At 43.5% G+C, this 26,013-nt stretch overlaps 1 protein-coding gene across 1 annotated transcript in view; it reads left to right on the forward strand.

Moving 5' to 3' along the window:
• Positions 1-4,024: 4,024 nt before the first annotated feature.
• PDZD8 (PDZ domain containing 8) overlaps positions 4,025-26,013 on the forward strand; it is a 57,589-nt gene continuing 35,600 nt past the window's right edge. Inside the window, exons 1-2 of the mRNA XM_035547713.2 lie at positions 4,025-4,960; positions 23,482-23,604. Coding sequence (XP_035403606.1) covers positions 4,065-4,960; positions 23,482-23,604 — 1,019 coding nt within the window. The 5' untranslated portion in view covers positions 4,025-4,064. The remainder of the gene's footprint in view (positions 4,961-23,481; positions 23,605-26,013) is intronic.

Genomic DNA, 26,013 nt, shown 5'->3' on the forward strand with positions numbered 1-26,013 from the left:
ACAGTACAAAAAGGACATTAAACTGTTGGAGCGACGAAGACGGTGAAGGGCCTAGAGGGGAAGACATATGAGGAGCAGCTGAGGTCACTTGGCCTGTTCAGCCTGGAGAAGAGGAGGCTGATTGGGGACCTCATCGCAGTCTACAACTTCCTCGTGAGGGGGAGTGGAGAGGCAGGTGACTCCGTTATCACCAGTGACAGGACCCGTGGGAACAGTGTCAAGCTGAGGCAGGGGAAGTTTAGGCTAGACATCAGGAAGAGGTTCTTCACCGAAAGGGTGGTTGCACACTGGAACAGGCTCCCCAGTGAAGTAGTCACTGCACCAAGCCTGTCTGAATTTAAGAAGCGTTTGGACCGTGCACTTAGTCACATGGTCTAAACTTTTGGGCAGACCTGTGCGGTGCCAGGAGTTGGACTTGATGATCCTTATGGGTCTCTTCCAACTCGGGATATTCTATGATTCTATGATTCTATGATAAGTATTCCTGTTGTAAGACAGTTCATATTAGATGGGTAAATTGAGACATGAAATTAAAAGCTTTTTTTTTTTCTTTTTCCTTTTTTTTTTTTTCTCAGAAGTGAACATTAATTTGGGGTATCCACATCTTTGGGCAGTCATGAGAGGCTTTTTTTCTTCCCATAGCACACAGTCGTCACAATTCCAAACTAAACTGGTTTCTTATTAACACTGAAAATGGAGGTTCAGGCATCTCAGGTAGGGTCTATCCCAAAAGCAGCATTTAAAATCCATTCAAATCCCCAAAACATCAGCCTACTTTCCTTTTCTGAATTCACTATGAGTCAGTTCTAGGATAGAAATAAAGTCCCTTAAAATTCTCAGTCACCTCCCTTAAAAATTACTAAAAGTTGGTAAAGTGAGGAATGGAGGAACTGAGCTCTTGATGGTGAACTATGCTTGAGGGATTTAGAAATGAATGCTGAGTCAGAAGAGATGGACCATCCTCTGTGCAGAGAATGGGCTCAGAAGGGACACAACAGATGAGTTTCTCCAGGTGAGTTGAACAGAAACCTTCCAGGAGACAACCAGCTGGAGGTGCGGTGAGCCCCTTCTGCCAACACTGGGAGCAGATTCATATTGCAACCTGCCTCTTCAAAAGGCAGAATTAAAACCGAGGGAAAATAAATAAATAAATAAATAAAAATTTAGATGGCATCAAAAGAAATCTCATATGCTTAAAAGCTTCAATGTTTTTAATGAGGTTCACTCCAATAAAATGTAGGATCACCTGATAAGTAGATGACCTTGTGCATGGAGAGTTCAGAACTAGAACTGTAGGCAGTCCTGATCACTGTATTTCTTTTCCTTTTTTTTTTTTTTAATTTTACAGACCTCCAGAACAGGACCAGACCAGCTGCTCTCTAGTATTCTGTCTGAAATGGTAAAAGCCTGAGGATAGTTAAGAGGAAACAACACACCACAGTAGTTTGTCACCAGTGCAACTTCCAGCAATCTTTGTATTTAATAGCCCTCAGTGGATTTTTTTCCTCATGAATTTACCTAATCACTTTCTAAATCCTGTTTCATGCAGTACCATGAGAACGATAATCTAATTTTGGTCTCTAAGACATGTATTACAAAAACAATAGGAGGCCCAGGAAAGAATGAAATCATCTTGCCAAAAGATATTACAAAAGCAGGCAACGACTAAAGCACACTGATGAAGAAAATTACTAAAACCACTCATTACAAAATAACCCAGCATTTCCTGATTTGAAAAAGAATCTGTTATTTAGACTACTTTGCAGTTTTGAAAAATTTCCACCTGTAATCATTTTTCTAAGCTTGTGACAAGGGCATTTCTCTCTTCAGTGCCACAGGGTGCCACATTTTAAAGTGTACTTTTTCCACTGGTCATACCATATAGGATTAACAGAAAATTCTTCTAGATTTCTCTTAATCCATAGATTCTTGGATCAGTCACTAATGAGATGAATATAGACAAATATTCCCAGGGTGCCACTACTCTTTAAGCACTACTCATGCTTAAACATGAGAAATACAATTTCTGTGAATTTACGCTTCCTTTTCTCTACTAGATTACCTATTTCTATATATTTTGCAATCCTTGTTCACTATCCCTTTTGCAATCTCTTGTAAAGTGTCAAAAATTGTTTTAAAGTTCTATGCTTACAGGTTTATTGTCCTAAAATCTGATTTACAAAATAAAATAATATACCAGGACTTTTCCTGAGTATTTTTCTTGCTTAGATATAGATGAAATAAATTTTAATAAATTCTCCCCTAGTATTTTTTTTTTATATTAAAAATCATATATACATACAGAGTCAAACTTTTGCATGGCAATCCTATTTAATAATTTACAGCTGTGCAAAGAGCAAGCAGGTGAGTATATTCTATACAGTTGCACAAAGCTCTGTGTAACCACAGTGGAAATTGGCCAGATTGCACACACCTTTCTATTTATCCAGACCTCCAGAAAATGCAAACAGTCACTTCTAAACTGAAGCCAAAGTCAAATATGCATAGAGGTCCTCTCTGGATGCTATGAAGACGAATATTTTTTTCCCTTTTACCTGACAAACAATTTTATTTTCTCTCTTGACTTACTTCAATCCTACTTAACGTTTTATAAAATTTTTCCATGCCCTTTTTGTACTTGTGTTAACATTACTTATTTCCCTTCATTCTTTCACTGTCACTGAAAATGCTGAAACACACCCGATTCTAGCTTTGTAAAGTGTCTCCAAGATTACACGGCTCCTATTGAAAAAGTTCCTAGGAGACAAGAAAAGCGATTACTGAGCTGAACATTTCAGAGACTCTAAAGCCGCCATCAGGTGCACAAAATGCGCCAGATTTTCTGTTCTGCTTATTTAGCAGGGGAAGATACTCAATTGAGACATCTGCAACATTTTTTTTCCTTTTTTCCTGGTGTTCTTCCTGACACAAAACCAAGGCTGCTACTGCCTTCCTGAACGTATTATTCCGTATCTGAAAAGTCATTTAGTTGCAAATCCCAAAGCTTTCCTTTCTTGCTGCGTATGCCCGTACTAGCCATGGCGGAGGCCCACAACAGAGCGGTTCAAATTTTGTACTAATGACCTCTCTGGTATTTCTATAGAGATGCTCTGTTAAACACCCAGGCATTTCAACTTTCAGTCACAAGACCTATAAAAAATTCATACTCTGAATCTCCAGTTTCAAACCGCAGCTCTGCCTCATTAAGAGCTTTTCAATCCTCCCACCCCACACACTCACACAGGAGGTGGGGGGAGAGGGAGCTTTTATCTCCCTGGCGTTTAGATTTCACATTTTCTTCTCCTCGTTTGCATTTTTAAGTATCTCCGGAGGCTGGCAAAGAACGAGCATGACCCTCGATTTTCTGATATTAAAATATATTAAATGGGAACGTCTTTATAGCTAGGTGACTAAATAAAAACAGGCGGTGAAAAACACAAAAACCCACGAGCTTTATTATAAGTAACTTTTGTGCTAATTGTGGACGCCTTACAGAAATTAGAAAACCTGAAGGCTGCAAGAAGAGGTTGCACGCACCCAAAATCACCCAAAATGACCCCAAAGCGCCGCGGGGCTGTCCCCGCACATCCTCCAGCAGCCCTTGCAGCTCCGATTCCGCCTTTAAACGAGTTCAGCGCATGAGACCAACAGGTGGGGCTTTATTTTTGAAGCACGTTTGCGCTTCCCAGTAGAAGCTCGGCTATTGAGCGCGTCACTTGCGTACAGCACCTTGCGGCTGCCCGCCGCCTCACGACCCCCCCCCACACCCCCCGGCCGCCATTTCAGGCACCCCCACCCCGGCGCCCCTCAACCCCTTGCGCTCGCGCATGCGCGTTCCGCCCTGTGACGCCGCAGCGCCCGGCGCGGTGACGCGCCCGGCGGGGCCTCCCCGTCTCCGCCAATGGGGCGGCGCGGAGGGGCTGCCGGGCCCCGCCCCCCGCCGCCGCCACCACCGCGGCCGCCGCCGCCGCCGCCGCAGCGCAGGGCGCGGGGGGGACCCGGATGAGGCGGCGGCGGCGCCCGGCGGCGGCGGCAGCGTCGGGCCGCGGGCGCCGAGGGCCGGGATGCTGCCGGTGTACGGCATCGTGCTGTCGGCGCTGGCCGGCGGCTTCCTCACGCTGCTGCTCCAGCTCCTGCTCCTCTACGGCAGGAAGCCCGAGCCGCCCCCCGGGCCGGACGGAGCCGCCGGGGGCCTCGTGTACGCCCGCGTGGCGGCCGGCCACGGCCTGAGGGAGTACCTGCAGGGCGCCGAGCCGACCGCCGGGCAGGCGGCAACGGACGCGGCCCCGGTGCCGGCCGCCGCTCCGCCCGCTGCGGGCCCCGAGCCCGGCGCCAAGCCCCCGCCGCCTCCCCAGCAGCAGCAGCAGGCGGCGGAGCCCCCGTCGGAGCCGTCGTCCCGCGAGGAGACGTGCCACTTCCTCAATGCCATCTTCCTCTTCCTCTTCAGGGAGCTGCGGGACACGGCCCTGGTCAGGAACTGGGTGACGAAGAAGATCAAGGTGGAGTTCGAGGAGCTGCTGCAGACCAAGATGACGGGGAAGGTGCTGGAGGGGCTCAGCCTCAGGGACGTCTCGCTCGGCAACGTCCTGCCCGTCTTCAAAGCCGTCAAGCTCATCCGGCCCGTGGTGTGCAACGAGGAGGGCTGCCCCGAGGAGCTGGGCTTCGAGGTGGACCTGGAGTACAACGGCGGCTTCCACCTGGCCATCGACGCCGACCTGGTCTTCGGCAAGTCGGCGTACCTCTTCGTCAAGATCTCCCGGGTGATGGGGAAGCTGAAGCTGGTCTTCACGCGCCTGCCTTTCACTCATTGGTACTTCTCTTTTATGGATGACCCTGTGATACTCTTTGAGGTAAAGTCCCAGTTCGAAGGGAGGCCCATGCCGCAGCTCACGTCCATCATCGTGAACCAGTTCAAGAAAGTTATCAAGCGCAAGCATACCTTGCCCAATTATAAAATCAGGTAAGAAGAGGCCTGCATCCAGAACGTTACTCTTGGAGAAGTGTGTTCATGTTGGTGTCGTGATCTTAATAGGCCAAAAGAGGCTTCTCTTGGTATTTTTACAGATGGGACACTTGCACTTCATTGATACTGAATGCTTTGCGTGAAGATAAGCATGGTTTTCCATTTACAGCAGGTGAAATAACCTCACTTTGCACAGTGAGGTTGTGATATGCCCCAAAACGCATATAACTGAGTGGTGGAAATAGTGGGTTTCAGAAATTCTTGGGTCTGCCAGGTGTCCAACAGCAGGACCAGGATCTTTCTCTTTGGAAGAGGTGAAAGGATGGCCGTGTGGAACAGCACGTGGGTTGGGGGTATCCTTCTGTCACAGGTGAGCCACCTAGGCAACGCTTGTGACTTACGCTTATCGAGAGAGAAGGATTTTGTTCCTTAATGTGAGGCAGGAATAACTTCCCTTTGTAGGGAATATTTTTGGAATCACGTGATAGGTGGTGACCTCTTCCTTTCCGGTTTGCTTAATTTCTTCAATAGCTTTGGAAAAATCTTAAAGTTGGTAAGAGATGTGTTACTACTATTGTGGTAAAGCTTTGGGGGGCTTCTTTTTTCTTTCTTTGGAAGCTATCACCTTTTCTAAAGGTGCACATAGCAGCACAGGCTGTGTATCATATCACATATAATGTGATGTTCGGTGATATTTCTGTAGCAGAAGTTGCAAGTGGCATCTTCTTTTCTTGATTCCACCTTGATTTTTTGATCTAAAAAGATACTGAATGTCTTACCTCTGCTAAGATACAATGTTCCTCTTCTCCCATGTGTCTTAGGTTACCACCTTTCCTTTCTCTCTGGTTTATTCTTTGTAGTTTTTGTCATGTGTTAATTCAGGAGTTTTGTTCTGTTTACCACATTCTTTTCCAATAAGCCTTTTCTCTGGAATTCCTCAGACATGAGTAACTGAAAATGCCTATTTGAATTTTGAAGTGTAACTAGCAGTGACATGATTTTTAAAGCCTTTTCAGCTGGTTCTTCTGCAATCTAATTTAGAAGAGCTCCTGTGAAAATGGATGTGTAAAACATCCAGGACTTGGAAAGCCCCGAAAGGGTAGTAAGTAGTTTCTTAAAGTAATGTGGTGGTCCCTCCAGAGACTGAAGGACTGAATTACTCTCTGGAATGCCCTGGGCAGCAGTGAAACTGTCAAGAGCAAGTTTGTTTCCATTCTTTTACTGCTTAGCAAAAGAACCGAAGCTGGTAACTGTGGAAAAGAGCCAGAAGGAGAGGCTGGGATAGCACAGTCACCCTGGCAAGTGAGCATTCTCGGCATACCTAGAAAGAGCAAGTAGAGCAGATGAGCATTGCACTCTCTAGGCAAGTTTTTAGCTTGTTTGAGGAAGCAGTGATGTGCTCATCCCCTTCAGGAGCAGGAGAAAGACATTTTCATTTTTCCCCAGGGAGATGCACCAGGACAGTAGGGCTCTCTCTTCATTTGGGGTTAGAGTACTGAATTCTTCACATATTTCTCAAACGTTCTGCACCATTAGGCCACTGGCATGGTAAAGAGACTGGAGGGGGCAAAAAGGAAAGAAGCAGAGCTCAGTGATTGGGCCAGAAATGAGTAGAAGTGTATGAGGACAGAAGGTAACTGACACTGGAAACAATATGGGAAGCATAAATTATTGTAGAGCTAAGATGAGTTAAAACATTTTAAAATAATAAGTCAAGCTGTCAGAAGTCGGAAGTTTGGGAACGCTTGAGAAGAAAACAGTGTCAGCTGGTTTTCACCCTGGATAGCAGGCTTGTTGTACAGGGCGGCAGGTGTTCAGCTAAGCAGTGTCCAACCTTGTGTTTGGTGCTTTTGACCTTTACATTTTACGCTGTGTTGTGAACGTGTAATTCTGACCCACTGTGTTGTAAACGGGGAAGGCAGCAGACTGAGCTTAATGCCTGGTAATGAAATTACCTTAAGTAAGGCAGATTGGGTCATCGGTGTCCTAACTGCTTAGAACTTTGCCTTTGACATTTTCTAGTTGGACTGCTGACCTCTTCGTGCTCCTTATCCGTGAACCCTTTGGCTGTCCGTGGGTGCCCAAGGTTTTGTGGGAATGTTCTCTGGCATCATACCTCAGAGGAGTTTATTTAGCTGGAGCCCTGGCAGCAGGGCTTAGGAACAGCCCGGCGGTGACAATGCACCCATATGTGACGGTGTGGTTGAGGAGTTACGGCTTATGTGGTGTGGAGAACTGATCTGGAAAGTTCCCTGTTGATAAAAAGATACAAAACTTTGTATTTGTGACAGTCGTTTTAAGAATACGTTTATTTGGGGTTATGGTAGTCCAAGGCCATGTTAATGTATTCCTTAGCAGAGTACGTGTAGGAAGAAGTCAGGACAGTTTCACAACTGCTTAATAACCTGGTGCCTTAAATAAAACAAAACAATTTCTCATGTACAGGGAATGTGCTTCTCCTCTCCCCATTTCTTTCTTTCCTGTGGCCTATACTTCTCATGTTTAAGTACTTAGTAAGTGTTTGGTTCCGTGTGTAGTTCAAAACCTCTTGCTCAGGTAACTCTGTAAATAAATCTTTGAATAGCAGTAATTACAACCTTGTAAACAAAAGCACTTGGAGTGCAGGGAGTTCTCTGTCCAGCTGGTTAAGGGGATTTGTTATCTAGCTAGTTTCCAGATTGAAGTCCATAAAGGAGTTTTAACTTTTTTTCAGATGCTAAGTAATGGTAACATTTAAAATAAGTGGGTTTTGTCGTCTTCTGTATTAGGTAGCTTTCAGAGGGCTGTTGGTAATGAATGGTGTGAGGGGAGAACTGTCAGTAGTTGCTTCTTGAACATCCTGTAACGAAGTTGGGGTTAAACAGATCCCTCCTCTTACATTAGTGAACTGTGAAATACCGTATTAGAGAACGCATATGTGTGTTTTGTCTTTGCACACAGACTATCTGTGTCTATAGACTAGTTGCTACAGACAAGTTTTCCCAGATAAGTGCCAAATTTTAGGCAGCAAAACAGCGATGAGTAAGGTCTTCGTCCTCATTATCATTGCTGAGAGTGACTTTGTGCATCCTCTGTAAGTGGTTGGAATGTGGAAGCAGAAATCTGGCATTCCTGATGCTCTCTGAGCCCCCATAAGGGAGGCAGTGTAGACTGGTGAGTGCGTTTTGAATTTCACCTAGGATTCTTTGTACAAGTTTCTCCACAAAAGCAATTGTCTGCTAATTGACAAAGGCGGGATGCACTTTGTCCAAACAAATAAGTAGTAATTTGTGTGTGGTTCTAATGGTGTGTAATCAGTTTTCTTTGGCTCTTGAAGAGACGTTTCTATCTGGTAAATATGCATTTTGAAGCAATTGCCATTCAGTGGTAGAGCAGCTATCTCATGCAGTAGAAGCTGGTTATATTTCTGGAAGCAAGGCTGTTGGTAAAACTCAGTGAATAGTAGATATTTTTTATCATTGTTGATGAAGTGTTGTGCAATTCAGTTGGAAGTTGCAGGGACTGCAGCTGTTCTATAGCGAACTTTGATCTCCATGCATTTATTGCTTTGTTACAGAAGTGCAGAGCAGCGTTTCTGAAACCTCTCTGTCACAGAAGCCCCTCATTCAAGTTGGCAAGTGTGCGGAGCATGACAGTGGGTATGGAGAGACTTCCCTTCCCTGTTGCTTCTCCAGGATGCTAACTGCTGGTGTTCTGCAGGGTGGCCGCTTACCAACCAGCTGCCTCGTGGTCTCCCGAAATCTCTGCTACCAGCACCCTTGGGATCCAGGTTGAGTCAGCCGTGCCCACCCACGTGGCTTGACCTGATGCTGGATTTCTTGTGTAGGTTTCTTTTGCTAGAGCATGATGCTAGTTGTCAGCACACAGCTTTATCAGGAGTTTATCCTGCAGACTGAATCCGTACTTTTGTTTTTCATAGTATGCACTCAAACAGTTCTTCAAAAGTAGTGCTGTAGGCATTTTTTGTGTTGGTTTTAACTCTCCATATCACATGGGATACAGCGGTTAACACGAGGCTGTAGTTTCTAACATTGCTGCAGCATGTTCAATACTTATCTCGAAGTAGCAAGGGCTGTTTCCACTGTCCGTCTTTTTGCCTGCTTTTGCTGTTGTAGGTGTCACAGGTTGATCTCTTAGTTCCCTAACGAGCTACACCTTGCTCATTAACCTGCTTATTGGTGGCAACCTTGATATTCCCCCTGCTAATGTCAGGTACGCTAATTACGCTATTCTCTAGCCTAGGCTGGAGTCAGCTGCAGTTCTGTTGTTTTGAACAGGTTCTGATATCTTGGTGTAGATTTCAGAGAGCTTTGATTTTTTTTGTGTGCGCTCTGTGGATAACCAAAATACACTTTTCCATAATGAAGATACAAAGCCCTTCCTGTGCACGCAAAGGGGAAGGAGGAAGTACTTGCAATCTAATCTCCCTCCAAAACTTCGTTTCCCAGTATTTCCCCGGCAGCAATAGCAAAACTCTGACAGCTGCTGTTGTTCCCCCCCCAAGTTTAAGGTCTTGCAAGTTCATCCATTGAGGTTCAAAGCAGCTTAGGTACTGCCAAAGCAGCGAGGGAGGGAGTTCTGTGTATTTTAAGAACACTTGGTTTCTCTGCTCATTACAGTAACAAAAACCAAAAACAACAACAAAAACACACCACCACCACCAACAAAAAAAACCACTAATATTTCGGTATGGGTATTAGTTTGATCTTTTGCTTTATTTTAATGCATGTTATCAGACTGCAATCACTTTATTTTCGTTAGAAGTAGTCTTTGATAGATTACTTTATCGTTTTATATCTGTTTATATATTAATTAGATAAACTCCTAAATTCCCTTCCAGCATGAATTGCCCTTTGAACTGATCATTTGCGATATAGTGAGCTACATTAAATAGTTTTATGCTTTATTTGGAAGCTGGAGCTGTATTGAATTTCACTGGGAAGAACTATTAGAGAAGCCTATTTTCGTTTGCTGTTACAGAATGCAATTTGAGGGTTACACAGCAGTTTCTTATTTTTAGCAAAACTTGAGCTGAGAGGTAACGTAAGTAGCTATTGATTATGAAGTGTTTCTTATAATAGAAATGACTTCATAATCTGGTAACAGAGGTATTGGAAAAAGTATAAAATTAAAAAAAAATCTATCTAATTCATATGATGAGGTTAATCCAAGCAGAAATACTTACAGAAATTAGGATTGTGAGCACTGCTGACTTCAAAAATCAGCTGTTAGTAGAGATACCTACTTTCTCTTCCTCTTCTGCAAAGGAAGAGGATGTGGAGGCTCTCTTCCTGAGCAGATTGTGACCGTCGCTGTGATGTGAGCCTCTTGTAGAAGTTGCATCTGTGACCGTAGCTGTGATGTGAGCCTCTCGAAGCAGTTGCATCTGTGAGACACACCTATGTGAAGTTCATTCCTGTTGCTGCTAGAAGGAAAAATGAGACTTTTTTTTTTTTACACCCTACCTCTGCCCATTCTAGGTGGAAAAATTCTCTAGTATATAGAAAGAGGGAAAAAAATGGTTTCAAGTCCTTTTTTACTCTGCAGAAACGGATGGTACAGAAGCGCTGTGGGTTTTCAGGTTGTTCCAGAGGTGATGCTCTGAGTGATGCCAGCACAGAGACTCGCTTCGCTTCTGGCAAAGCAGCGGTAATTGCAATCAGTAGATCTGTCTGTAGACAGCAGCTTCACGCTTGGAAGATTATCTTTGTAGTGCACGGACAAGTAATATTTTTTTATTCATACAGGATTTAGATAAGTGGATTTGTGGGCAACCTGACATATAGTAAACAAAGCCAAGCCCTGGAACGTTAAATATTGCGATTTCTTCAAGGGTGCTGTGTGACTAAAAGGGAGCTTTTTATAGTGCAGAGCTTTTCTGCCTTAATTTCGGGAGTGGTCCACCTCAGCCATTGTGCCTAGAGGGTCACCAAATTCTTCAGATTAAATCAAAGTTGTATTTATGTAGATACCAACCCTAAAACCACTGGTTCCAGGGGGTTTGAAACCCTTTACTCTTCTTCCCCAACTCCAACAATTTACAGTCTTTAACACAGAAAAGATCTAATTCTGAAAGAATGCTGATTTGAAACGTTTTCATTATAAAGACTAATTTAATGAATGACTAGCCACATACTGGACATTTCCTAGTATACGGTCAGTATTCTTTCCTGTTTAAACGAGATCCCTTTCCTATGACTAGTCAGCAAATGTTACCTTTTCATACCTGCAAGGGCTAAGAGTTAGTGTGGCACTGATTTGAGATGGATTGGGGAAGAAACCGGGTACCAAATGTATAGTTGGGGACAAAAAAAAACAAAACAAAAAAAACCAACCTCATTGGAGGGAAGGAGGGAGGGATGAAGAAATAAAAGAATTAATTTCAGCGTTGCATTTGGTGCAGGTGGTAATCCAATAAGCATCAGGGTTAATTGTCCTGACCGGAAAATAAAATCTCCATCAAATTCTCTTAATTGAAACTTGAAAACTGGCGCTGGTTTCTTCTCAGGCTGGCCAGAAGGAAATCTTGCTTTGCCGTGAGGGTGGGCAAACGGCGCAGCGGGCTCCCTGTGGCGCTCGATGCCCCACGCCTGTCTGCCCAGGAGGCTTTTGGGAACCCCTGAGCTCTTGGCTAGCCCCAGAGTGGTCGGGCTCTTGAACCACATGGTTGCTGCAGGTCCCTTCCAACTGAACTGTGCTGCGTCCTAAAAAAGGTATAAAAGGTTATCTGTGCGATGGCGATAGAAAGAAAATGGCCTTGTTTTACACGTTTCCATTCTGTATTTTTAAATGCTTGGTTTTAGTTCTGCAGTGAACTTTTCTCATATGAGTGGTGATTGAAGGCTCTGAAAATAAAAGGTATTTGACACTTAATGGCAGAATGATGCTTTATATTTTTTTTCACCGTATTTCTTCCTATTTCTGTTCTTCTGAACGCTGCTCTTGAGCACTGGAGCTGACCTGGCTGCTCAGTGAGAGCAAATACTTTGCTTTGTATTCAGTTGTCAGTTACTTTGTCATAATTTTTCATTTTTTCTCAATGAAATACAAAACAAACAGTTGTACTTTCTTATCTTTAGAAAGGTAATTTATTTCAAAGTAAATGCGGGGCACACGGGAGCTCTTCATGTTCCCAAACTGTGGGCATCCGACCAAAGCCTGGCTTTGGGTCCGGGCCACCTGCGGGCGGCAGGCAAGGAGCGTGTTCAAGCATGGGGCTGGGCTGTGACCATGGGAGCTGGGGGCACGTGTGTGATGTGGGGAGCACTGGGGGCATGCTGGAACCGAGGGTGGGCTCTGCCTAAAAGGAGGTAAAATCTGTGCCCCCGTGCCTTGAAGGAATCTGTAAAAATGGGCAGCTGACAGCTCCCAGCAGCTCGTTTGGTGTGGAAATATAAGGCTCTCTTATAGTACCGGTTCTGTACAAAGAACATAAAACGTCATTGCTAACAAAAAGGTGAAATGCTGGGTCCGAAAGCTCGCAGATAAGGAGGAAGGCTTCAGTAGGCAGTGGGGTACCAGTGCGGTGCTCCAGCCGCTGGCGAGCTCGGTCCCCAGCTGCGGGTTTCCCCGCTGGAGCCGGTCCTTTCGTGGTGGGGGTTTCAATGGGAAACTGCTTGCTCTGCGTTCCTGCCGAGATTGCCTCAAGTCGCCCAATATGCCTCTGTGTTTACAGTTTGTGTTCACACTTGTTTGATTTAAAACTATTTCAACATTTGATTATCCTTGATATCATAGGAGATTTCACATTTGGAAGCGCTGCTAGGATTAATAAGCTTTATTGGCTGAAATGAGTATGAAGGGGAAAATGTCACGTACCTCTGTGATTTGTTAATTTAGCTGATAATTTGTGCCACCCTGGTCAGCTAAAATCCATTAATTGCTGTAATATGAAAACTCAAACTGTGCTTTTGTACAGAAGAAAGCAATGAGCCGGTATTAATGATAGGTGGGGGCAACTAGCTTTTTCAGCAGGTCTCATTCTGGATGATGCAGGAATCTCAGCATTTTGTTCCTAGCAGTGGACAAGTTCTCATTTTGGAAGTGAGTGTGGATGCCAGTTTGTGTGAAGGGGATCGGGAGGTTATAATTTTATAGACGCTGTTCAGGGCAACAGGGATACGCTAAGCTTAACTTAAAATTTAGGAATTTCTTCAGTTGAGTAGTTTCTGCTGCAATCACTGAGTTTCTGGCTAAAGCAGAGTCTTTGCTGCCGGAACGTTGTTTTTCATTCTTACAGGAGGAAGGTCCACAAACGCCTTGGAAACTTTTCCTGTTGTAATTTACCTTCACCAGGTAGCAGATCTCAGTTATTTCTCAAGCCAAACAGATCTGGGCTAAAACGCAGACTTTGCTTCAAGATACTCGATGGTCCCAGCCAGGATATCTGGTCATGTAGTGAAAAAAGGAGCAGTAAGGGCTGGAGCTGACAGGTACGTGCACGTTGCAAAGCAAGCCTTAGCTTTTGTGAGATGGCAGAAAGGCTTTTCAGCGCCGGAGAACTGCTTTGTCTTGTTGGGTTTTATTTATTTATTTATGCAGCTGTTGTAATCTATTTTAGCCTTAAAAAAGTGCATGGGAACAGCTTACCTTTATAACTTCTTAATTCCACTGCTGGACTTGCAGCTCTGCTGGGTTTCAGCAGGGCGGTCTGCGAGGAGCACTGCACGCAACCCGCTTTGTTAAAGCTGTTCCGTGTAATGCCAAATGCAGGAATCCCAGTACAGCAGTGTGCTTTTCATCTTTTTGAAGACATATCAGATATCAAAAAAAAAAAAAATCTGTATTACAGAGATCAGCTGATGATAGAGTTCATCAGACGGCTGTGCTCAAAGGCAGTAATTAATTGCCAGACACGACTAGCAGAAAATCAAATTTGGACAGTCATTCAGGAAAACTTTTTTTTTAGAAGTTTTGTGTTGCTTGAAGCGTAAAAACTTGCAAGGGAAATTTGGGATTAAATTAAAAACAAACCTTAAAAATGATTCTGATGTTGTAAATTAAGGGAACACACTCGGGCTGGGCAGCAAGTGAGCAAGGAAAAAGGGTACAGGGACTGTGCCCAAAGTTGTTTCTTGATCCTAAATCCTATATAGGTTACATCCAGCTGTTCACATTCCTTCTGTTTTCTGGGTGTTGTAGCTTTTTCTTGGTGGTTTTTTTTTTTTTTTTGGGGGGGGGGGTTATTTTAAAATATTGGATAAAAATTAAGAAATAATCTGTGGATATCTAATAAAGAATGAGTCATAATATGACTTTCTTAACCTAGTCTTAATGCTAAACTTCAGTGAATTTTCCTGTGTCAGCTTTAAACAGCAACATAGTTATGAAACATGCCCCTTCAGAAGAGAATATTTACAAATATTATGGCCTGCTTTTATAATGGCGTTATGTACCAGCTGCTTTCTGTAACTAGTGCCTCATATATAAAATGCTTTAAACAGTACTGCAGCCTCTGCAAATTGCCCTGTCAAATACACTTTTACATGGGATTTCAAAAGTAAGTCATTGTGCAGTAAGAACATGGGTATCGCTTGTGTAGTAAATGACTTAAAACATTATTCCCGTGTGCCTGAGCTGAAACAGGACGAGGAAACAGGACGAGGGGGAACTGAAGATCGTGGTCTCGCAGCGACGCGGCAGAAGGCTTCGCAGAATTGTCTGAGCCGCTGCTGCGAGCGATCTGCCTCGGTGAACAATTCCTAAGCAATTAAACGGGGGAAATGATGCCGTCTAGTTCTGAAAACTTCATAACAACTCGGCTTTCTGGTGGTGATTTTTTTCTGAATAGGCCTGCATCCTTCTGGCCCTGCGGTAGAATAAACAAAACAAAACTTCGGATGCTGCCAAGCGAAGAGCCCAGCGGATTACAAGGGGAGGTGGGGTGGGAACAGCAGTGTTAGTCAGCAGTATTGTTTTAAAACAATACCGCAAAAACTCGGATTGTTGTGTCCTTCTGAAAGGAGGACAAATTAGAGAAAACAGCCAAATTCATTATGGGGATGCTGGGAGAGGATTAGGGTAATTGGAGCAGCTGCTGCTTTCAAACGTCCTCACCAGTCACAGCTCACTTGCTGTTGGTGCGGGACCTGTGAAATGCAGGAATCCTGCCCAATAGTTCTGCACCCCTCTATTTGCTTGTCCCCAGGCCACGTCTGTGCAGAGTGGCTGCATCATTTGGTCCCGTTTGCTCACAGCATGAGCCCCTTAGTGCCACGCCGTGCCGTGCCATGTCCCTGCCCACCACTGCAGCAGGGTGGCTGAGCTCTCGGTGCCGTGGGTCCTTGGTTGATGCTGCTGCCCGTATGGGACTTCAGGGTGAGCCATCGCTCAGCTCAGCTCTGGGAGTTACTGCGGGTTCTGAGCCAGGCTGGCTCCAGGGCTTTGCAGGACTTTAAGGGCAGGAGCTGGGCCATCTTCTGCGTGCTCAGGGGTGGTTAGGGCGCTGTAAATGGAGGAGAAGCTTCGGTAGTTGGTGCCTTGTCAAAGCTAAGTGGAGGAGTGGGGATAAACCTGTGCAAGCTCTGGTGTCTGGAGTCAGAACAGATAGAAATGGTTCTCCGTGTCTGGGTTACGCCTGTCAGAGGCCCTATTCAGGCGTGAAAGACTGAAAGGTGATTTTCTGGCCCCTCAGGAAGCTGTCTGGGAGGGTGTCAGTGCTTGGTGTGTCGATGGAGCTAGTGCTTGGCGTAGAGAATTAAAACTACTGGAGTTCGGAGGGCAAGTTGTGTGCTGAGCTGGGATTTCATGGGAGCACCAGCACCGCTTCCCTCTGACCAGCGCTGCACAGAGTTGGCTCTGTGGAGAGACTTGAGGCCTCCTCACGGAGAACGGGCTGCAGAAGTAGGGAAGTTCTGCTAGCAGTGGTTGCTGCAACCAACCCAACCCCACTGGCTGAAGGTGCAGAGCTTGGGGTGGCTTTGTTCGTGTCCCGTTGCTTCCTGCCATTGGTAGTGCTAGTCTTCTCGAATGTTTACGAGCTGCCTGTTGGGGTGGCTGCTGCACCACACCTGCCTGGCTCCAGCTCTCCGTGAAGGACACATTTGGCATCTTCTGTCCCGTTTGGGGCTGAGCCACGCTTCAGGCTGCCCGGTTAGACAGGGAGGTTGTGTCCTGTCCTGCCTCAGCCTGAGGATTTCCATCTTTCGCTTAGTTAGAACCAACAATCGGCTTCAGTGAGAACACATGTAGCTTAAAACAAAACAAACGAAACACGAACTCAAGGAGATCAAAGAGTCGTTTGCTGCGTTGAGTAGCGAAGTTATCTCGGTGTATGTAGAATTTGGAACTTGGGAAACTGTTCTTGAAATGCAAAGAATCTCTGTGTGGTCAAATTGATGTTGTTTGTGCTAAGAAAGTAGTGTTGATAAACCTGATTTGAGATTTCTTTTTGCCTTTGGCTCTTTCAGTACAGACAGCAAAGGCAAGACTTCCCTTGCCGTATTTACAGTTCCCTCTCTCATAAAAGCAGGACAAGAAATGTACCACTTTTTTTTCCCCCCTGAGAGAGCTACTCGAATATTTACTTTTTTATTAGCCATCGTGAAGTAGGTCTTAAAGCTCTGAGCGCTCATTTTGAGCGACTGATGGGAGATACCTCGGAGGCACTGATAGTGCTGCAGGGAGGAGACAGCCGCCTAAATCTGGAAATGTGTGAAACATCTTTGGAGGAAAAACGAAATTAAATCCCTGCATTTTTGAGGTCTTGATTTAAAAAGTGACTGCTCGTATATTGAGAGCTTATGTGTGTGAGGCTCTTACAAGTCTGTGGCAGAATATCCTGTAACAGTGGGTGGAGTGCCAGGAGGGACTTGCAGCGTTGCCTACGGTTTCTGGGAAAATAAACCTACTCTTACTGCGCTGTTTTTCGTGGGTCAGATTTTCCTGGGTGGGAGTAAAGCTAAAATTAGTAGATATCTGTGTTGAATAAGAGTGTGTTCTGAGTTCCTGAAGTCCCCTGAATTCTGACACTCGTGCAGCGTCGTTCCTTGTGAAATCAGTGGAAGCTGGAGAAGTACTTTTTGCAAAATCTGCAGTGGTGGTACTTAAATAACACAGCAAAACACCCAACACCCTACCCGTTATTGTTTTCAAAATGAGGATGAGTTCCACTTCTACATCTTCTGTGTGAAGAATGATACAAGCTATTTGCAATATAATATTTAACATTAGCGAGCCTAAATGTAAACTGATAAGTACTTTTGAAATGTCATAAGTGTGGTCATGCCCTTTTAGGAGTAGGTTGTAAGATTTTAGAATTTTAGTGGATACACACGGTGTAAGAACAGAGGGATTTTATGAATTAAAATATCATCTGGTGTCAATCACTTTCTGAATGTATACTTTATGAACTCGTGACTTGTATTTCTGTAAATCAGATAAAAAGAAAGGCTGTCTCTAAAAATAACTCCAGTGTTTTTGAGTTTTATTTTGTAATTTAACAAGCCTTTTGTATATTCCCAAAAGTGTAAAACAAAAAAAAAAACACAAACAACCTGCTGAATAACTTTATTTTTTCCAAAATATTTTGGATATTAAAATTTTCAAATATAGCAGCATTTACAAAAGCAAATTAATGGTTTACTAAACAGTTTCACTTCAGGTTTTGTTTTACTTTATTTACCGTGGTAAACTAGTTTTGCAGACTTGCAATGTATGCAAAATAGTTCTTGCTAACGATAGCCACGCTCTTAGCTAGTGGGCTCCTCTGAGATTTAAGGTCTCTCTTTGCCTTGTTTATTAAGATTTAAATGTTCAGGTAATGTGTTGTGACATAAATCTGTAACTCGATTAAAAATTCGTAAACCTGTTGATGTTTAATCTTATTTTATGGCAGCAAAGTAGCGCTGGGATCCATAAAGTACACGTGATTAATGTGGACTTGAACAGATACCCTGTGATTTTATAGACCACTATTTTAGATATCAAACTTCCGTAATAAAACCAGGTAATATTTTATATTTTTCCTAGAAACTCTGGAAACGGCTTCTCACTGCTTAGCTGAAGCTCTGCTTACAAAATCCTAGCCTTGCATTTAGAAGTGGCGTTGTCAGTCCTGCTGCTCATTGAATTAGGAAATGGGCTGCGGGGAGTTTTTGAAGTTTGTTCCTGTCTGTATTTAGCCTTATTTTTGTGTGTGCGTGCTGTGATTCTGGACGTTTTTAATAGATGCAATGAACAGAAACGCAGAACCCCTTGGCGATCTTTGGCCATATAACTTGATTTTTTTTTTTTCCTCCCGAGTTTTTAATAGATTTCCTCATGCAACTAAAAATACTGCAGTTAAGTATGAGCTGTGGAAGCAATCGATTTATCCAAGAGGTTATTATTGGGAATATAGACGAGGCCCTTCTGAAAGCAAAGCAGTGAATTACAGCCTCGGCCGGTCTAGGTGAGCGTTCGCACATCCCTGCCTCCCCCACGGAGCCGGCGACTGGAAGGAAAGAAGGAAGGAAGGAAGGGGCTGCGGCAGCTCTGCAAGCCCCCCCGGGCGAGGGGGAGCAAATTGGGTTTGTTTTTCAGATGCAGTTTTGATCTCAGCTTTGTGAGGGATGATATGGGAGCAAGGGAGCCCCTGAAGTGGCTCTGAAATGCGGCGTGAGCCCAGCGGAGGAGCTTTTGTGCGGAGGAGACGCACTGGCTGCGGGCAGGGTCTGGAAACATTTTGCTGGGCTTTGTGTGTGGAGGAGCTACGTGTTATGCTATTTTAAGTGTATCTTTAATCCTGTATGTTAATCGAGTAACTTTATCGTAATTATCTTTCAGTATAATTATCTGACCTAATTCTTCATGTGAAATTACTTTTTTTTTCCTGTTTGTGCCTTGAGGTACTTGTCAAAACACTTTTGCTACTCAACAGCTTAACTATTATTTTTACTTTTTTTTCATGCTAAAATTTCCCATGACATTGATTGCTGTATATTCCTCTTCATATTAAATTAAATGCTGCTCTATAACGTTTTCTTAATCGCGTGCTATTCAAATTTTAGACTTCTGGACAAATAAGATCAATTTTTGGAGGGGGATGGATAATTTAAAGACAAATTGAAGAAGCAGTATAAGCATCTAACATAAGGCATTTTTAAAAACTTTTTTTTTAAAGCGGGATTTCAAGGCAAGGACTTGGCGTTTGCTTTTTAGTATAACTACAAAGTGACTTTTTTTTCCTAGGGAAAAGGTGAAGAGTTTACAAAACCTTAACTACAGTTTACAGACAGTAAACTCTACCTTAATTCCAATATTGTTTGGTATCATTTCACAGGCTAGGAATTGAAAAGGAGGTTTCCAGATACATGGATCGAGTTGGTGTAATCCTGCCTTGCAGCTCAAGGACGTGTGACACGAACATGAATTTTTGCCATTTGACCTTGCAGAGTAAGGAGAGGCAGCGTCAGACCCCGCGTGAAAGGCATCTAAGGTGCTCGCAGCAGAAACGTGCCTTGGGGACCCTGGTACCAAGTCAGTGGGGTTCAGACACATGCTGTATTTCTTTAAGCAGCTTTTGGTAATGTTTTCTCAACCGTTGTGCTGCCAGCAGAGACTCTGAGATTCCCCCAGCCCATTGTCGAGTCCTAAAACCTTTCCCCAGGCTGCATCAGCCAGCGGCCCCGTTGCAGAGCACTTCTCATGGGCTTGTTCTCCGCTGATTGAGGTCCGCAGTTCCATGTAGCTACATTTTGCTTACGGCTTAAAGTTTAGACAGGGAGAACACTGGATTAGTGTTTGAAGATACAGACAGCCAAATAGAAGCCACATTTTTCCTTGTTCAGAGTTTGCCTATGAGAGCTGTGAATTCGGGAGAGCAGCCTGCTGGGGCTGATCTCACCCAGGGTGCTGGGGCAGCTGCAGAGACCAGCTGTGATTCCTCCGCACCTGTAATTCACTCATAGGCTTCTTGTAGGCTTTCTGAGGTTCCCTGCTAGGCGCACAAACACACTTTCATTTTTAGTTTGTGTGACGGATTTTCTCTAAGGCATTTCTCTAGGATAAGGATTTCTCTAATTGGTGGACTTTTGCTCCTTAGAGATGGACTAAATTTAAGTGTGTATTTGCCACCTCTTAAAGCTGTTACAGAAGTTACATGGTTATTTATTCAAAGTAATTAATAAAATAAGTTCTACCTTATAATGATGAATCTGAGATGACAGGAAATAGTCATTTCTTCTTTTCGTAGGATTGTGTGGGCCGTGAAGACAGCGGGGCTCTCAAGGCAGCAGATGCTGCAGGGCTTGGGAGCAGAGTTCTCTTGCCTGCCTCACTGAATCGTTACTGCAAGCGCTAGCTAAAAGTCTTCTCCTGATGCATCAACACAAAGAAAGATAGCTTCACGTTCATATTAGCAGTGTGTTTTATTGGCCCTGGTGTAAATGCTCATTTCACGACAGCTCGTTTTGTTGGCAACGTGGCTGTTGGTAGGCAGGAAAGCTCCCTGTTGCGGGCAGAGGCGGCGGGGCCACCCGCTTGCTGGTCGGCTGCTGTGACAGCCGGGAAGCGCCTGTGGCTGTTGGACACTGCTTTAGGAGGTAAAATGGCTTAAAGGCTCTGTCTGCCATGGGGGGAAAAGAAGGGAGAACCCCGGAGAACCACTGGGTTACATGCAGGGATTGCAGGCTGCCTGCGTGCGGCCCCGCAGTACAGCCCAGAGGTAACCGTGCGCCGCCGGCATCGTGGGCTCCGTGTCCTGCTGCCAAGCTGCCTCGATCAGGCACATGCTGCCTTCCAGGAGCTGAAGGCTTCAGAGCAGCAGCTGCATAAATACCCCCGTATCCCAGGTAAAATCTAGTGTTAAGGTTTGGTGCTAATGCCGGTGAAAGTAAGGAAAGTATTAGGACTCTTTGCTAAGGATTTAGCAAATTAGTTTTATTGCTAAGAACGTGACCGTAGACCCTTGCTGTGATGAGCAATTTTGCTGGGACGGCTTTTTAACCTTATATCTTTTTTAATGAAATTTAATTAGTTAAGTGCTGCACAACCCGAAGTCACAACCCGAAGTCTAGCATATACTCTTAAGTGTTTTATGTGTTATTGTAGATAACTGCATTAACACTTTAGAGTTTCCATCTTTAATACATTGGTGCGTTAATTTAAAAAAAAATCTCAATTTTGATTTCCACTTTCAAAATAATAATTAACATTTTCTTAATCTAGAAAAAATGACTTATTCTGAGGGTTATTTCTTTATTCCATGCTGTAGCAAAAGATTGCAGTGTGCAGAGTATTTAACACTTTGTTCTGAAGTTACTTTAGAGACTGCATCTTTAGTTTGACTAAACATTTTAGTTGATAACTTTGCTTTTTTCTTCTTGCTATTATTTCTAACGCTGTAAACAGATTTGCCCAGGCTTTGTTGTTGTTGTTATATAGGCTGCAGACTGTTTATGCTATGTATAACGGCAGGGCCTTATCAGTACCAAAAACTCAAACCCTTGCATTTGCAGCAATATCAGAAAGGTGGTGGTGATCTACTGGATCCTTTCTCCCTCCCTCCCAGAGCTCTTGTGTCAGCAGCTCGCTGAGGGGCCTGCTGGTGGTCGATGGTTGGTGGTTCCCAAGGGGAACCATCCATGGAAGATATTTTGGAGGCAGCATACAGATAGCTGCTGGTACTAATTGGAAAGTTGGGTGGTTTTTTGTTGTTTGTTTTATGTTGCGTTCTTGCCTCTGCTCATGGAAATTAAGTTCTTCCTGTGCTGAAAATCAGAAAACCTACAAGTAATTACTGACCCCAAACTTGCATTATTTTGCAGTGCAGTTGTCTAACTGATGCTTTTTTTGCTGAACAGAGCAGAATCTTTGTTGGAGGGGAAAAATCAGCCCTAACAGAGGGAGTGCTGTTGCTTGTGCTGCACGTGAGAGCTCTGCGGCAGGTTTGTGCCCTGGCTCAGGGCAGGGGTGCCTGGGTCCCAAAGCAGCAGGGCTTCTTCCCAGTTTGTAGAGTGAAAATAGCACTGCTGGTGTCCCCCCCCTTGTAATTGTTACTATTCCTCTCTTTGCAGTTCTTGAATTATTAAAGATTATAAGTAACATATCAAACTAGATCGTGTACGCGCATAAGGGGTATTCTGGGTTGGTGGTTTATGGTACAAGAGTACCGTAAGTCTGAACTGTGGCCTATGTGATTTAATTGCTTCATATTTTTAATACACAAAATAATTGTATATAGTATTTAAAGCTGAGTGTTTTGACTTGTCTGTCTTCATCCAGTCTTTTTTTTTCTGGAGGAGTTAATGAGGGAGAAACTTGGAACAAAATTAAAGTTAGAAATGGGATTGGATTTCAGTAAAATAACCGGAGTGTTAAGATGTACTTATTCACGAGGAGAACAAAAGAAGTCTCTTTCTCATGGCTTTGTCCGAGGCTGATGCTAGCACAAATACTTAAGTGTCTCGAACCAGGGCGTCGGGCTCCCTCCTGAAGAGTGTGTCGACAGTTAAAGGGCGCTCCATTATTTATTTGGATTTCTGAAACTCTTCAATCCCGATCCATGTGACTGTTTCCTGAACATATTGTGATCTCTGAATGTGACAAGCAGATGCTTCTGATGGTTAAGCAAACAGTTTTTATGAAAGACTTCTTTCTTATGAAATGGCAGAGACGTCCTGCAGGCAGTGGTGCTCATCTTCTGCTGTTTGTGCGTCTTCCGAACAGAAATACTCGCTGGAAGGCTGGCGGTGACAAAGGAAAACCGGGCACTGGAAAGTGGTAGGAAACGAGCAATGAGTAAAAATGGAAAGCAGAGAGCCCCTGCAAGTGCTTTCTCATACACTGTGTGTAAATAGCAGTGCCGTTCCCATAACATATTTCTCTTTCCGAGGTCGGGGCCCTTGCTGCTGGAATCGCAGGGGCAGCGTGTGCGTGAGAGGGGCTGGGGCTGCAGCTGTGCGGCCTCTCCCCCTCCTGCTCCCCCTGCATCGCGGCCGTGTCCAGCCCTGAAACGGGGCCATTTAGAACTGAAAGCTGGATTTATGAGTCAGTGTATTCTTACCAGAAAGAGCTAGTTATGTGGTGAGATAACGGGTGTGAAACACTGGTGTTTTGAACGTGAACTGCTTTCCCTGAGTCACATGCAGCCAGCGATGGGGGAAATAAAATTCAAGGAAAACTATTTAGTACCTGTATTTTCATTTTAATTCCAGAAGATAAGGGGAAAAAAAAGGCAATTAAATCTTTTTCACAAAATAAGAGAAGTATTAATCCTGGTAACTAAAGTGTTTGGGTTTTTAGGATGTATCAGTCGTCTTAAGTACAGCAGTGTTGTGACGGTTTAGGTTTTAGGGTCTTAGTATTTTTTCACCTTAGACCTGTTTAAGTCCTACAAAAAGGTCTTGTAATAAGATTCTCCAATCTTCTCCGTTCAAAAAGTGTTATTAACTTCTGCTTGTTCCTTTTGAGCAATAAATATGCAGAAATTGAAGTTTTTCTCTGTTGGAGCATTAAAGATTCTTTCTAATCCCATTACCATTTTTTAAAGTTGTGGTAGTCCAATTTGTGTAATTTGAATTCTCTTCTGTATTTTTCAGGTTCAAGCCATTTTTTCCATTTCAAGTATCACTACCTGATGAATATGAAGATCGAGACCTCTGTATACAGGATTTTCTGTTGATAGAAGGTCGACTAAAAGTCACGTTAATTGAATGTACAAGGTACCTTCTGTGGTCTTTTGCTCATTCTTTATTAAGCAAGTACACACGTGTTTCTTAATTCGTAGTAATTATAGCTGTAAGCCTGTGCTGATTCAAGAAGTGGCATCTTTTGTTGTGCTGGAGCTTTAATCAAGAAATACATTTTTAAAGTAAAAAGGAACACATGAAAGCTGTAGCAAGTTTGAGGCAATTCTACAGTGTGTGTATGAACAGGGATTTCCCTTTATTTTGGATTTTGTCTGGTTAAACGCTAATGTGCCTCCTGTTTTTGTTTTTATTTGTTTGGCACTCCAAATTATGAATCTCTTTCAGGACAATATAAATGTTGTAATTATCATATAGTATGGTGTTGCAAGCACAGGGAAGTAATTGTTTCACTGTTTTACTCAGATCGATCCAAATAACTCTTACGAGGCATTATTTGTCTTTGTTTTGAACAAAATATTGGAAAGAAAGAAAATGTACCTCCGTTTATTGAAGAGAAAATTATTCTCTTTAAAACTGGACAAAAGGTATGCAGATGTGGTTTGGTTTTGTGGGTTTTGTTTGGTTTTGTCAGACCTTTTAATTCTTGGTTTATGGTAGATCTTATCTTTGTGGTGCTTAGGCTTTGATCTAGCCATGTGCCATTCTGCTCTTTATGAACTAAACCTCCGGTTTACAATGTGTTTTTTTAACTAGCTTTTTCATTACTTATATTACCACGTGAGCTCCTTGTTGCTTTTTTTTTCTTGTAGCCTTGTACAACCATGTCGGAACTTTATTTGCTCTGATAATGCCTTTTATCAGTGCTATTTACCCATCGCAACAAGCTTATTTCTAGATGATGATCTGCTTATGCTTCTTGTTTGGTCTTTCTTGATTGTGTTGGTCACAAGAATGATTTAATTTTTGAGGGTGAAAAAAATGCTGCTTACCTGTTTTCCTAGATTTGTGATCAGTTTCCTATGAGTACACCAATAATGTTAAATGATTTGATGCATTCCTTGGTTGTTAGGAGCATTTCTTCTTCATCCCCACTGAATAAAGGAACTCAAGATCTCTCTATAGACAGATTCCAATTTCAGTCCAATAGTGTGTTTGCTTTTATTATAATAGGGCCCAAAATAACTCGTTAAGTTACATGCAGTTCTTGGTTTGGAAAGTCACTTTAAAATACCGTGTCTCCTGCATCTGAAATACTGTGTGCAACATTGCCGATGTAACAGTACTGTTCTGTTTCTTTCCGTTACCTTCCAGAAGCCAGATTGCTCAGTTTGACATCATCAGCTGACCTCTCAGTATTTTCAGCTGTCACAGATGCTTATCAGATGGCAGAGAGAGGATGCAGTTGCTGGCTTGTCAGGCCTTTTGAGCTTCAGGTCTGATTTAATCTATTTTATGCAGTTTGGAATTTCTAGATGCGCTCTTGAAAGCTGTATGAACAGACACATCTCAGTCTACATGGCTGACTTTGGTCCTATAGTAATTCCTCAGATCTTCCAAGTTGTTCCATCCTTTTTTGAACTTAAACAACCACAGCTGCTGTCTGTAAAATACCCCTGTAGATGAATATTCTTGCTTGCTTTGCACCTGAAGACATTTGTGAGGTAGAAGCTGAAAGGCACAGAGAGGACTTTGGAAGTAGAGGAAGAAATACACAATATGTACAAAAGTAACAATGTCACAATTTCCCTTTTCATAACTATGGCATGTGAAGGCTGTCCGGGGCTGTTTGCAAGGTTTCTTTTGCAATACCACTCTGTAAGCTGACATGCAGAGGGTTTTTCACCAACATCTGCTGCTGGGACCTCTGCGGATCTGTTACAGTCCCTGCTGGCGTGCTGGGACTTCGCCCTGAGAGCCTTCCAGGGAGCACTGTGACCTGATACCGACTGAGCATTGCTTCATTTCCCCAAACTTCTTAGTTCTTCACCTAAAGGTGCTTTGAGGTCACTAAACTCAAGAGCCTCTTCCATCATAGGCAGTTTCTGTGTGAGCGAATTCATAGCAGAATGGTTGTCATCTCCTAATGAGAACCGTCATCTGGAGGGGGTTACCTGAAGTTTTCTTCCTTGGCAATCTTTCCAATTCCAGAAATGAAAGATCACCTTGACTTCTGTATGTTTTTCAGTTTTGCTCAGTGCCTGAGGATGTTTTTGTATTCTGTCTCAATATGGTAGCTATGGCAGAGCTGAGTGATTTAAGCTTTGCTTTGGTCCTTGCATGGAGTAGTAGCCTTCAGTTGCTGTTTTCATGTTCTAAACAATTAAGTCTTGAACGACAGCAGTGAAACTATAGAGATAAAGCATCTTGCAAACTCTTTGTATGTTAGAAATGTCTAGCTTAATTTCATTTTGTTCTTCATGTATCCAAATGCATACTTCTTGCGCTTTTTTCTAATCACCACCCAGGTTTCCTTGTTGTCAC

This window comes from Cygnus atratus, chromosome 7 (genome assembly GCF_013377495.2).
Source record: "Cygnus atratus isolate AKBS03 ecotype Queensland, Australia chromosome 7, CAtr_DNAZoo_HiC_assembly, whole genome shotgun sequence".
Classification (NCBI taxonomy): Eukaryota; Metazoa; Chordata; class Aves; order Anseriformes; family Anatidae; genus Cygnus; species Cygnus atratus.